Source organism: Thunnus thynnus, chromosome 17, assembly GCF_963924715.1.
Source record: "Thunnus thynnus chromosome 17, fThuThy2.1, whole genome shotgun sequence".
NCBI lineage: Eukaryota > Metazoa > Chordata > Actinopteri > Scombriformes > Scombridae > Thunnus > Thunnus thynnus.
This window is the reverse complement of record NC_089533.1, coordinates 16,851,764-16,866,102: the sequence shown is the minus strand read 5'-3', so window position 1 is coordinate 16,866,102 and position 14,339 is coordinate 16,851,764. Positions and strand designations below refer to the sequence as shown.

Below are 14,339 nucleotides of genomic sequence, written 5' to 3'. Positions count from 1 at the left end.
GGAAGGGAGCGGGTGGGTAGCAACAGTTGCCCTGGTGAGGACGAAGCGCCATAGCCACGGTAGCCCTGGCGACAAGAACCCAGCAACGAGAATCAACAACAACAACAACTGAATCCGCCATAAATATAAAAGAAGATATTTTACCGGTGGAAAATACACACGTGGAACCAGAGGTGAAGCTCTTAACATAAAGGAAATATTTTACGTCCATTAATGCTTCAACTGAATTGTGCTGTTGCTTTTTACCCTTGTTGTTTCAGTAGCCATAACAGGCAACTGCCTTCCTCATACTGCCTGTTAGCAGAGGTTAGCCTGCGAGCTAGCCGTCTTACTGATAATCAGTCGAGTGCGTTTCTTGAATGGGGTGGTTTGTGTCCCGCTACTCATTCGAGTGACACTGAATTGTGCCTGCCATGACGACGCAGCCACAGATGCATACTCAAGCGGACCGTTGTTATGGCGATGTCAAATGCAAAAGGTACAAAATGGCGGTTGTTGTAGAGACCAGTTAGCTTGCTACCCGTGTTACCTTGCTAGATAGTTAGCATCAGTGCTGTCACGACAGGCTTGTGCTCGCTGTGCTGCTTACAGTTGACTGAACGAGTCGCTAGTAATGGACACTCGTCTTTTTAAAGGCATTTTACGGTGCAGTCTGTGGCGTTAACACATTTTGCTTTTCCCAGTAACCTGACACAACACCGGCTCAATACAAAAGCACGTCCCTGGATACATAACGTTAACTACACGAAAGGCAGGCCAAATTAGGATGGTCGAGTTAAAAGTGTAGCGTTACCTACTTAGCCTGTGTAACGTTAATGTTGAGGCAGGGCTGGAATAATCGATGGAAACTAAAGTATTATCGATAAATGGAAAGTTGAGAGAGCTGGGGCAGGTGGCGGACATTTAGGATCGAAGGGGCGTGGCGAAGGAGGGCGTTTTTGCAGGTGCTTTGTAGCTCTGAAATCATTTTAATAAACCAGTTTATTGATAGCCACTTGATAGATTTGTAAGAAGGTGTTTTTGTCTCTAATCAACCATTAACGTAAGGACTAAAATACCTATATTTAGTTTTGAAAACACAGATGTAGCTGTTAGGTCATGATACAGAAGAGAAATCTCTGTCACAGTACAGTGTTTCTTATTTTTAGTCAGTTGTCAAAGGCACCAAGATTATAAGTTAATATGTAGGATATTCAATTAGGACAAAGTGTACATTTACTCTGCTGGTAATTGTGTGTTGCATAAATCATAATGACAGAATGTCATTATGAATGTATTGCAGTGTGCTATGTAATTTTGCCAACTTGTGCTTCAGGCAACACTGTATAAGTGAAAGACCATAGGCTGAGTGATCACATTACAGGTAATGAGATACCGAAATGCTTGTTCCCGTCAATGCTCCACCCCCACATCTTCACATTAGCTCACCAACAACAGGTCAGCTACACTAGTGTCCAGAAACAGTCCTCATTTGCATACGGGCAACAAATGAGAAAGTAGAAAGACTCCTAATGCCTCCAGGATATGAACTGTTGACCTACCAATTCAAACATAATATGTTTATCTCAAGCTCTAAAAGGAGAGGACAGTGTAGTTTACATAAAGTACATGTTAAGATAGCTGCAACAACCATCAGTTGTTTCATGTCCAAGTAGCTTATTGCTTATGAATTACTCTGTATCACTAGATACACATATTAATGCATTTTTCTTTACAGGAAGCTACCAGGAACCAAATAGAACCTGGAAACAAACAACTATATTTAGTATCTAGGTTAAATCCTGGGTTGACTGATTCAGTGCATCCCTAATATTTACCAGTGTGTAACTAGTCGCTTGTTTCTTTTTCCTAGTGTGAATCCCAGTTCTCGCAATGGCCACCTCAGGCTACGTAGGTGAGATCCAGCCGGCAGCCCAACCCCAGGGGGTTGGTGTTGCTGTCACATCTGGGCAACCCGACGCCAGCTCCAGCCCTGCAACTGCCCCTCAGTTTCTGGCTGAGATTCAGACTACTGTAGCCACCCCCACAGTTGTCACACCCACAGTCCAAACTACTCCCACTGAACAAACTGCTTCCATCACCACTCAGAAGCCTGCAGCTGGTAGTCAAGCCCAGTCCACAGCACAGGCCCAGCCAGCTCAGACACAATATGTGACTGCAGAGATCCAGGGCTCCCCCACACAGTCTGGAAATGCTCAAAGCACTCCTCAGTACATCGTTGTTACTGTCACAGGTAAGGGCACTAATGTTGACCAGGCCAGGGCTCCACACCCTTTAAGCCCTTTATATTCCCTAATAAATATTCCCTCAACTAGGGGTGGGCGATATGGCCCTAAAATAATATTGCAGTATTTCAGGGTATTTGTGCGATAATGATATGACAAAATATTCCTTGTGGGATTTTTGGATCTCTTCGTGGCGGAAGAAGTTTGTTGTTATAGTCTTCCTGCATATTCTTACATATTAACATCATCATCCTTTGTAATCAAACCACTGTCTCACTACTGAAATCGTTCCCCTTTTTGGAACTGACTCCTCCACCGTGAAGGAGGAAGCAATGTTACTTTCACTTTCAGCCATGCTTCTTCTTGTTGTACATCAACAAGTTGGAATATTGCCATCATCATGATATTAATTTTTTTTATCAGATTAAAAAGTATACTGATATTATCATGAACATTGCGATATAGTACACTCCTGTCCTCAACATACTCAACCATTTTTTGCATCAACCACTTGCTGTGTTTCAATGGAAAGCCATGCAGACTTGAGAAAAATCATCAAACGTATAGATGCTTGTATATTGCTAAGAGAAACGTTTGATTTGAACAATAAAGCACAGACATGGAAGTGGTTAAACGTGCATGATTGTGATTTGATTAAGTTACAAGTTCTAAGAGTAATGAACCTTTAATGTTAAACAGTTTGTAAAGTTGGGATTCATTTTGATCTTCTGAAAAGAGTGTTTGAAAACAACAACAAATATAGGTAGATTTCAACAGTGGCTGCCTGCTGGCTGAGAAAATGAACAAGCTTACAAACAACCAGCCAATATCTTCTGACATTTGACGATTGGTTTGTGCTGGATCATAAGTGATATTTTAGAGCATTTACAATTCATATTACAAATAATGTGATTTCTTCTTGAAGCTGTCCAGAATCCCTAATGATAAATCAGAATTAATTAAGAATGTTGACATTTATGGATTTGCAATTATACGTGCACATAAATATTGATACACTCCACCAATCCAATATTAAATGGTTACTGATCCAAAAAGTGGATTTAAAGACTTGTGTCTTAAAACTTTTAAATGGGTTTCATTATTTTTCAAAAATGTTTGTTTAAAAAAAAGCCATATCTGGCAGTGTATGTTCTTTAAGGGCAATCAGTTAAGATACTTCAGATGTTTTAAAAGTTGTAATTATGTAGAACTAAGATTTTTACATGCTCACAAGCTGCCTTACTACACAATTCCTTGATTTCTGTTTAGAAACTGGTGCTATAATGACTAAAAACGTTTGAGACATGAATAGTAAAGAGGAACGGCACGAACACAAAATGGCAGCACGTCAAGAACTTCATGGAAGTGAAATAATGTCATCAACTTGTGGAGGTACTTACATTCCCTCTTTGTCCTTCAGAGGGCTCCCTTCACTCAAGTGACAGTGTGTCAGACTCTAGTCCCCCTCCAGCTGTGGTGCAGACTGGAGTGCCCACGCAGGTTGTTCAGCAGGTACAGACAGCTCAGCAGGTAAATTATTCACACACACACAAACACAACATGAAATACATTTTTCCTTCACTCCTAAAACTCCCCTGTGTTGTCTGTATCTTTGTCTCAGCAGAGGTCTGTGGTGCAGGCCACCTCTCAAATAGCCAAGACTGAGCCAGGCACCCAGCTCAGTGTCACCAGTCTGCAGCCTGTTCATATTAGCCCTGAGGTAAGTTCAAGACACACATGGTTCCTCATTGCAGGTCATGGTGGTCAAATCTGCTGACAATCACTCGTAGTATCACTGACCAACACAAAATTGCTGAAATACAAACATACAGGATCATCACAACTTCCATAAAAAAGGGGAATCATGTGTGACATCTGACGCATGCAAAACTTGATAACTTCCTCAGTTTTGGTTTAGTAATAGTTAGCTAATCACATCTGTGGTCGAACTTGCCTCTGCTGGCTTCCAGCTCCTTCCTAGCACTGAAGTGACAGCGTTAGTCAGAGATAAGAATCTAGAAGAATGGCAGCCGCATCATGAGATGGGACAGCCAGAGTGCCTGGCCTGGGCATCAGCAGACTACAAAGGAGACTGCTGCAGCAAACCTCTCTTGCTCCCCTTGGACCTCCTTCAGTATTACCAATCATTGTACCTGCTCTCTATGCACGCTGAGAAAGAGATAGGAGCCCACCCCGCAGTCACCAGCTCAGGCTCCGATCAGTCACCACTGCTTGCTACAACTACGTCTTTCCAAGTAGGTCAGGGACACAAGGGAGACTGCTGCTGTAGAGTTAAGGGAGCAAAGAATATGTGTGTAACTAAGAATTTTTTCATAAGTTCTAATTGGGAAAGATCTGTACATGAAAGATCTTAGGATTCTCAGGCAATGAAACAGTTGCTATGGTCTGAATAGGCAGGCAAGGATTTATCGGATCTGTGTGTGTATTTATGTGTGTGTGTGCTCGCTCCTTAGGTCCAGCAGCAGCTCACACCAGTGCCAGTGCAACATGTGTACACCAATCAAGTGCAGTATGTGGAAGGAGCAGACACTAACTACACCACCAGCACCATGTTAGAATAAAACTATAATTTTCACAATCCACATCCACAGACAGAACATGTTTCTTTTACAGTTTACTCTCTTTCTAATATGTCTTTCCATGTCTCTCATCCAGTCGTTCCAGCGCCTTCCCTTACACTGACACACCCCTGTACACGCAGACCACCGCTGCCCAGTATTATGAAGGTCAGCCAACCTCAGGCTCACAGGCGTCCACCCCTGGCACACCTCTAACCGTCTCTGTGACTGCTGGCACAACAGGCGGCGTGTCCATGTTTGTGGCCCAGCCCACCAGCGCAGCAGGGGGAGGGGCCACAGTGGTGTCCACAGGTGTAACCACCAATGGGGCAGGGGATGGGGCAGGCACCAATGGTGGTGCCACAGGAAGTTATGTGATCCAGGGGGGTTACATGCTGGGCAGCAGCAGCGGAGGGGCAGCTGGCAACAGTCAGAACTACTCACACACCGCCCGCGCCTCCCCAGCCACTGTGAGTATTACAGAGGGCGAGGAGAGTAGCGTGCCGTCGGCAGACAAGAAGGTATGCAGAGGCGCCATGCGCAAGAATTTCTTCTCATTTTGTTTTCATCAGCACAACCCTTTAGTGGCGCACACTGATGACGTCATAGTTGAGTTTTGTCAAGTGGAAAGCACAATTAAAAATGTTGAGATTCGTGTCTGGATGCGAAAATGTTGGCTTTGGATGATAAAATACACAAAGTTGAAGCAGACAGTATTTTTAACTGTGATTTTCTCCTCAGAGAAAACAAAACCATGACCTCATCATTTTCATATCATTACAGTGCATGTGATGAGGGGCATTTTTAATTTGCCTGAAATGCCCCAACACTATATTTTTCATCCCAAATTCATCTTATTGAACCCCACATGATAATGGTTACCAGCCTATGTTTGGCAGACATCCCATCAGTATTCCAGGTCATTGATTTCATTGCATACCAAAGTTGTATGCCACGGCACGCAAACAAATTTGTTTTCATTTCTGAATGATTGACAAACTGCAAATGTGAATGGATTTGTTTGTGTCTGTATAATTTATTGAACTGAAAAATATGCATGCATGTACTGTATATTAAGTTGTGTGTGTCAACAGTGCATATTTATGTTTAGGTGTGTTTTCCTGTTTGTATCAGTTGGCTTTGCTAATTGCACCAGCCTCTTCTGTTTTCATTGCCTGCGTGTCAGGTACAGTGGTTGCTGGACAACTATGAGACAGCTGAAGGAGTGAGTCTGCCGCGTTCCACACTCTACTGCCACTATCTGCTGCACTGCCAGGAGCAGAAACTAGAGCCTGTTAATGCTGCCTCTTTCGGGAAACTCATTAGATCAGTGTTCATGGGGCTGCGTACACGACGCCTGGGCACACGGTAAGATGGGTCATTAAACACCTCAGGTGCAGAAGACATGATTGACCATACACAAACACAGGGGTGCAGACACACACAACCCACTTCATACACATGACATTGCAGAGTTTTCAGTATCATCTCAACAGATGCATTCTGTATACATGTGGTACACATGCATGCAAAGTTGCCTGCAGGAGCAAAATAGAGACATTCTCTTGGAAAATCTGTTCACTTAGTGTAGGAAGAAATGTGGGTAGAGATGAAGACAGGCAGCATGTGTGTGGGTGAGTGAGCTTGACAAATGAGGGGAGAGTGAGCAAGTGAGTTTGACTTATTAGTAATGCTTGGGTATATGTGTTTAGTTCAATGATAAGGTAAATGTATGAAATTAAAGGTATATATTTTTAAATAAGTCTGTTTTGACATTATGTAGTTTTGGGGGAGTTAGCATATGTTTATATAGATAATATGAACCTTTTTCTCTCATACCCTTGTGTTTTATCCTCTATAGATGGAGGATAAATTCTCCACCACAGATCCAATTTTATGTAAAAACCTATTTTTACCTTTTCCTGACAGCGGTAATTCTAAATACCACTACTACGGGCTGAGGATCAAGGCAGGCTCTTCTCTTCTCCGTCTGATGGAAGACCAGCAACATCTGGCCATGAGGCAGCAGCCCTTCTCACAGAAACAGAGGTACACACACTCACACACTTCTTGTCTATCATTACACCACCATAACTATTTCTCTAAAATATCTACTTTCAATGCTTTGAGCTACATTTATTTCCTTTATACAGTTGTGTCACTGACTCTTGTTTTCTATCTATCTCTCACACTAAATATGTTATTTTAAATCATGTCGTGGTTCCAGGCACCTGCTAGCCGTACAATTGGACTGCCATAAATGCCATGAAATGTCAATACTTTATCCCTCCCTTTTCCTGTTAGGTTGAAGCCTGTGCATAAAGTTGAGGGAATGACCAATGGGACAGCATCAGGACTAGGCCAGCAGCAGCAACAGCAGCAGGGTTCAGGGCATGTTGACATCAGCACCCAGGTTCAGCAGTACCAGCAGTTCCTAGGTGGGTTTTGGTAGCAGTGCCAACAGTGAACAGAAGAAAAAAGTGCCATAATATATAGCATAGGAGCTATAATGCCAGTCATGTCAAAGATGTGAAATCTTTTAATGGGATGATGGTATTATTGTGAAAATCTGACTACTACTTACAACATACAGTGTTATTTACAGCTAATACAGATCTTTCCCTGCTTTTAAAGTGCTTTCTCTCTGAGTAACCAGTGATCTTGTGTCCTGTGTCCAGATGCATCCAGAGCACTCCCAGAGTTCCCAGACATCGACCTCCAGGGGAAATCTCTGCCAGAGGGCATTGAGCTTGAGCACATAAAGAGCTTTCAGCTGCTGTACAGAGAACACTGTGAGGTAACCAACTGAACGGACATTGGTTGGCTGGCTGGCACCGATTCCGTAATTGTGAGGTTTTTATCCAGTTGTCAGTGGGTCGGTGGAGGACTACTTGGAATGAAAGTAATCCAACAATAACCTCTAGGGTATGACAATACTAACTGAAAATTAGATGATATTAAAAGTGAGGTTCATTAATACCTAATGTCCTTGTTTTACTCACTTTTTTGTCAGTCCTGTAGGTACCCTGATAATCTGTTCTTTGTGTTCTGTCAGGCCATACTGGATGTGATGGTCAACCTGCAGTTCACCCTGGTGGAGACCCTGTGGAAGACCTTCTGGAGGTTCAGCCAGAGTCAGGCTGGAGATGCCACCTTGGCTGTGTGAGTGATTAAAATTTATAAAACATTCAAAATGCATTTTTGCATTTTGTCCTGAACATGGTAAGAAAACCCTCCAATTGCAATAGCAATACTATTTATACAAAATGCATGCAATTAAAATTGCATGTGTCTTTGCAGTCATGATGAGTCAGAGAAGCGTCTCCCTAAATCCTGCCTGGTGTTGCTGTGCAAGTATGAGCCAGTGCTGCGCTGGAGCCGTGACTGTGACAACAGCCTGTACCAGGGCCTGGTGGAAATCCTCATTCCTGATGTCCTCAGGCCCATCCCCAGTAAGCCTCTACAATAACAGACACTAATGTCTTAAACACTGATGTATTATTTTATTTTATTTATTTAATCTTTATTCAATCAGACAGCCTCATTGAGATTAAGATCTCTTTTCCAACAGAGACCTGAGAACAAGCAACATTCATAAGACAAGAACAGACAGGAACAACACAACTACACAATAAACAAGGAATGAATAAAAACAGTTACAAGAATCATAAAAAAACATCAGATAATAAAGCTTTAAAATGTATTAAATATGTATTAAATATGATGCAGAGAGTAATATGCACATAACAAAATATCATATGGCAATATTTTATCATATAACAATATTTTTTATATTGAACACAGAAAAAAGCAAATATCTTTTGTATCTGACTGTTTTAGCTTTAAAATGTGTCCATTTAACTTACTCGGTTATAAATACAGTCACCATTATTTGTCCAGAGTTACAGTGTATGCTGATACAAATACCAAAATAAGAACCTCAGTGTCAAGTGAAACTGATTTTTGGAATGAACACTCAGCAGTACGGAGGTCGACCCAACACTTCACATGTACAAATAATTCTATATTTATCCAAGAATATTCTTTTCCCTGGTTGAAACATTTGGACTGACCGAGTGGCTCTGTAGTGAGAGCATGCACAGTTTTTTCCTTCCTACATGCCTATTATTCTGCTGCGGAAACTGACTAACTGGACTTTTCTTTGATTTTTTTTCGTTTTAATTTCAATTTTAGTCACACTTTGATCCTGAGTCATTGTCATCCATGGAAAAACCCCATTGTAAATTTGGTGACGTGGTTTCCCTCCACCTTCAGGTGCCTTAACTCAAGCCATCCGGAACTTTGCCAAAAGCCTGGAGAGCTGGCTGACTAATGCCATGATGAACATCCCTGAAGAAATGGTCCGCATCAAGGTACACTCCCCTTTTATTAGCATGCGGTTGCTGGAATGTTTTCTTAGACATAGAGCAGACTGATTTTTAAACCAGTAGGATCAGCCATTACAAAAGCTCACTTTTGCAAGCTTAGAAATCATTAGGTATGATACTTTGAACCAAAAAGTGCAAAAAAACCCAACAATAAATCATGTTAAGGCCCAGGCCAGAGCTGTAGATGCTCACCCTAAGCAGTCCAAAAAACTGTTACATTAGGTTGTGTGTATTTGTAGAGATATTTGTACGTATGCGTGCCTTTATAAAATCCAACTACATGCACGTACGTATATCAAACCTACCTCACACCCCATAATTTTCTCCTTGTGCCCTTGCAGGTAACGTCTGCCAATGCATTTGCCCAGACACTGCGTCGCTACACTAGTCTGAACCACCTTGCCCAGGCAGCACGTGCCGTCCTCCAGAACACAGCCCAGATCAACCAGATGCTCTCTGACCTCAACCGTGTCGACTTTGCTAACGTCCAGGTTAGTTGAGTGTCTGAGTGTTGTGCACCAGCAACATTCATGTCAATTCACAGGAATGTCGGTGTCTGTGGTTTAATCTTTTATTGGTTTGAGTGTTGTGCATATGCAGCATATCTGGTGTAAGTGGGTTTTTTCTGCAACTTCGCTACCCAGGAAATGTACACCCAAGCCCTATTGCTTTTTCTCAGAAACTCACTCTCTTTCTCCTTCCCTCAGAGAGTTTCACGCATGTGGTTAAACACAGAAAACTCGACCTCGTTGTGATGCTGTGTCTTGGCAACAACTAATGGCAGGTGTGACTGCATCTTACTGACTCATTACCTTCATCCTGTGAACCGTTTGCAGGAGCAGGCTTCATGGGTGTGCCGATGTGAAGACCGTGTTGTCCAGCGGCTAGAGCAGGACTTTAAGCTGACCCTGCAGCAGCAGAACTCCCTGGAGCAGTGGGCTGCATGGCTGGATGGTGTGGTCTCCCAGGTCCTAAAGCCCTACCAACAAAGCCCTACCTTCCCTAAGGCTGCCAAGCTCTTCCTGCTCAAGTGGTCCTTTTACAGGTGCGATAAGACAGTAATAGGAGAGACGATAGCAGGTTATAAGACAAGGAAGAATGGGGCTGAAATGTTACTGCCAAGCAGTTCATGAAGAGGGTTGTAGATCATAACCATGTTCCAACTTTCAGCACAATTTAACCATGTTTTTGTTTTAATTTCTCTTTGAGTTTTTAGGATCAGAATTGTGCCATAGCAAAACACACACACACACAGGCATGACCTATTTGGTGTTAGAGAAGAAGTGATACAGTTACAAAATATATGTTGCACAATGGCTGAATTCCCACCTTCTCTGGTCTCCAGTTCCATGGTGATTAGGGACCTGACCCTGCGGAGTGCAGCCAGTTTTGGTTCCTTTCACCTGATCCGCCTGCTGTATGATGAGTACATGTACTACCTGATAGAGCACAGAGTAGCCCAGGCTAAAGGAGAGACCCCCATTGCTGTTATGGGAGAGGTACCCACACACACATACATACATACATATATATACATATATATATATACATACATACATACATACATACATGCCCAAATTAAACAAACTATGTAAGCCATATTTAGAGCTGTAACACATTCCCCCTTTGTCATTAGTTTGCCAGTTTAGGCCGGGGTCTAAACCAGCTGGATCCTGACAAAGGTAATTACACTCTGCACTGTGACTCAGACTAACAGCATTCATGTTCCAAGCCTTGTCTGTATAGTAACAACTGATGTCTATCTCAGAAGAAGAAGAGGAAGAGGAGGAGGAGAGTGATGAGGAAGGTCAAGAGCTGTCCCTCCCCTCAGACGGCGTGGTGCTAGGAGACGAGTCTCTGGAGCCTCCTGCCAAGCTGGCCAGGACTGACCAGAGAGTCCTTTTCACCACTGGCTCAACTGACAACTAACTACAGAGTAACACCACTGGACGTGGGTCGATTATATTGATTACACACACACACATACACACATATATAGAGATGTACAAAGAACACTAATTTATACACTTGACACATGTATATAGATCTTGTAAATGTGTGTGCAGTCTGTCCTGCATACTGTAACTCTCCCACATGTTTATGCACACACAATCGAAACACACACCCACTCAGTACTGCTGCTGCCTGGATGGCATAAACACCTGTTGGCGCTATTGATTCAATACGCAATCATTGGAATTGCGATAGGATGTTGCTTCAAAAACCAGAATCTCTCAATGCAAAGTGAGTAACACAGAGCATTTTAACCTTCAGTTGTATGGATCTGTAAAAATGAACTAAAGCCAGGCATGTGTTTTGTTTTCTCTTTCATCACATTGCAACCTGTAGCCTTGCTGTCTCCTCGCTGAGAAACTTGTACTCACCCTAGATCCTCCTAGTACTGTCACTGCCGTATCAAAGTGGTCTTGAAAATACTGTGATGTGTGTTTGCGTGTGTGTGTGTGTGTGTGTGTTAAGGTAACCTCTACAGGAGGAGAATGCAAAGTGGACCTTCAGCAGTAAATGGTTGCTGAATTTAGTTATTTTTAATTCCTAAAAGGTATTCAAAAGCGGAAGAGACATTTGTGGAATACAGGCGGTTGGGATTTTTGAGGTGTGTGTGTGTGTGTGTGTGTGTGTGTGTGTGTGTGTGTGTGTGTTTCATAGCCCCTGTTGTGTGTTTTCTGTATGCTCGTATGAGCACCGGGGTCACACACTCTGCTGTTACTTCTGGAGACCGACTGAACACGCTTTTCCATAATGGTTGTGTATACTTGTGTCGCAGGTGTGTATGTCTGGTTGTGTGACTGTGAGTCATGCCAAGTGTTGACTGTTCCAACTGTAGATATTTTCTAAAGGCATTCAAATATAATTTGGGAGACGTGCGTAGATTTCCTGTGTTCATTTGCCTGTAAAGAAAAACATTCTTGTGTTCTTGGAGTGCCTGTCGCAGCTGCTACACACACTTGTAAAGATAAAGCTACGGCTGTGGAATAGGGGCTCTCATTAGTTGCTGCAAAAAAATCCTCTCTTTATACTGAACATCTGGTTCCACGAGAGAGATACTGTACTGTGTCATGTATTTATGTTCAAAGTGCTTCATTCCTGTCCATCTAATAAGTTCCTCTGTGGCCTCATTTTCCTTTTGACATATCATTTTCCAGCCTTATTTGAATAGATTTTTCCATGTCTGTGCCAAACCTGTTTACTTTGATCCCAAATCCCATTGTTTTTAAATGATCTTTCTATGTTTTAAGGAGGACTGTGCCTGAGTAAGAACGGTGATATACTTATATTCTACTGTATTTATCCACTATTTTGAATTTTGTTGTCACTAAGTGAACCTCTTGTGCAGTGTATGGTGCTGTGTTGTCACACATTGTAAACAACCTTTGTGTGCATTATTGATTTGTGATTGTATGTTCAGCTCTCAATCCTATATCATATCTGATGACATTTTTCCTCCCACAAACAGGCTAACGCCCTGCCTCTTTGCACATACTGACTAATGTCTTTGAAACTCCGACAGAGTGCTCTCAAATGTTTTTCATTTCTTTAGACGTCCTTTGTGTGTTTTTGACGTGGGTTGCAGGTGTCAGATTCATCGCGTGCCACTCAGTGCGGTTTTGAAGCGTTGGGTGTGAGATCTGATGACTCTTATCTGCACAGTCCTCAACCTCAACACTCATCTCCCTCCACTGTAATGTACTTTCATCTCACTGCATTTCCACCTTCCTGCCAATGGCTTTGTTTTGCTTCAAACATCCACATTCTTAAACACTGTTTGTCAAGATTGGTTGTTATAAACATGTCATCTTTGGATTTCTAAATACAATGTCTTTTAAATAGCTGCAATGTTTTCAACAGGGCATTGTGAGCCTCAAACCAGCACATTATCCTTTCTAGGGAGTCTAATGCTACCACAGCTGAGTACATATCACTCCAGTCTTTTAATGATCTACAGCATATAGAATGGCCATTGTTTACCCAGTAAAAAAAAAATGTTAAGTCATTTTTATAGTGCATTGTTTCTTATGTACAAAACAAACTGAGAAAAAAAGATGTTCAGTGGCAGTGTTTTATGGATTTGGTCTGCTATAAGTATGACTGTGCCTTTGGAGGTGGTAGAATGCAATTCAGATGTTTTTAATTTTAAAGATATAAATTAAAGAATTTTTAAAAATGTGCTTGTTTTCCCTCTTGTAGTTTTTTTTTTTCCCCTGAAAGTTCAGTAAAAGTTGAACAGTCATTTCACACATTAGTATTTATAATCTTTGCGGTTAATACACAGGTTTGCTGTCTGACATGCATCCGTGATCTTACGTTTTAAGTGTTTTGTTTTTTTGTTTTTTTTGTTTAGAAAAACAGTGTGACTTCCGGGGTCATGCTTTTCACACAGACACTATTACCACTTCTGCTGCAATGTACCAAGTAAGTTGCTGAAACAGAAACCACAAATACCGTGAATCTATTTTATGACGTCTTACTTCTGCATGCTTGTGCAGACTTAACACTTCGCATGTGTTTTTTTCAGTTTCAGCAGTCAAGCTGGAAAACAAAATGTGGCATGAAAGTTACTACAAAACCATCAAGAGTTCTGAAAAATACAAAGTAGATTTTGCTGACAAGTATAAAGCCATGGTGTACATGGTGTACTGCCATGCTTTACATGTCATGGGTGCAGTGCACTTGTTTGTTAAAGATATTGTGGCACAGTAGGTTTCTGAGGTATAGGATTAAATGCTTGACTGCACACATGCACAGATGGCTGATAAACTGAAAGGAAAAAAAAACAAAACACGTGTCTGAAGTGTTGAGACACTGTGACACGCCAGACCAAACAGGACTCACACAGTCTTCCTCAGATTTTTTTGATTCACAAGTTTGGAGATTTTGAGTGTTATGTCAGTTACTCTTTTCAATATACACAGACAGGTGACAAATTAAAGGAAAAACCGGTTCAGGTCTGAATGCTTGACCCCTGCAGCGAAGGGATCTGGGGGCTCTGTTATGCTGTAGGGGACATTTTGCTGGCATGGTTTGGGTCACCTTGTCCCTTTAGAGGGAAGGGTCACTGCAAAACAATACAAAGTTGATCTGAGTGATCATCTTTATCCTGTTATGAAACATTTCTATCCTGATGGGAG

General features: G+C 42.0%; 1 protein-coding gene across 11 annotated transcripts; it reads left to right on the top strand.

Annotated features, from left to right (window-relative positions):
* The first annotated feature begins 12 nt into the window (after positions 1-12).
* Positions 13-13,379, top strand: rfx1a (regulatory factor X, 1a (influences HLA class II expression)). 11 transcript variants are annotated; one of them, XM_067571379.1, is made up of 19 exons: positions 13-173; positions 1,853-2,233; positions 3,646-3,755; positions 3,850-3,945; positions 4,196-4,480; positions 4,700-4,797; positions 4,902-5,274; positions 5,991-6,172; positions 6,734-6,853; positions 7,109-7,242; positions 7,483-7,601; positions 7,860-7,966; positions 8,105-8,256; positions 9,080-9,177; positions 9,534-9,683; positions 10,029-10,237; positions 10,538-10,691; positions 10,829-10,874; positions 10,961-13,379. In XM_067571379.1, the coding sequence occupies exons 2-19, from the start codon at positions 1,873-1,875 to the stop codon at positions 11,119-11,121; spliced, it is 2,955 nt and encodes a 984-aa protein (XP_067427480.1). In that variant the 5' UTR covers positions 13-173; positions 1,853-1,872; the 3' UTR covers positions 11,122-13,379. The 11 variants fall into 11 exon arrangements, with proteins under 11 accessions (XP_067427480.1, XP_067427472.1, XP_067427474.1 ...); XM_067571371.1 differs by having other exon boundaries at positions 4,902-5,325; XM_067571373.1 differs by having other exon boundaries at positions 3,847-3,945; positions 4,700-4,755; positions 4,902-5,325.
* Positions 13,380-14,339: the final 960 nt, after the last annotated feature.

Excerpts from the sequence above, each read along its gene's own strand:
- rfx1a (XM_067571368.1), top strand. The coding sequence starts at position 1,873 with ATGGCCACCTCAGGCTACGTAGGTGAGATCCAGCCGGCAGCCCAACCC. Across the intron at positions 4,481-4,699 it reads CTACAACTACGTCTTTCCAA|GTCCAGCAGCAGCTCACACC; the intron begins GTAGGTCAGGGA and ends CTCGCTCCTTAG. Across the intron at positions 7,243-7,482 it reads GCAGTACCAGCAGTTCCTAG|ATGCATCCAGAGCACTCCCA; the intron begins GTGGGTTTTGGT and ends TCCTGTGTCCAG.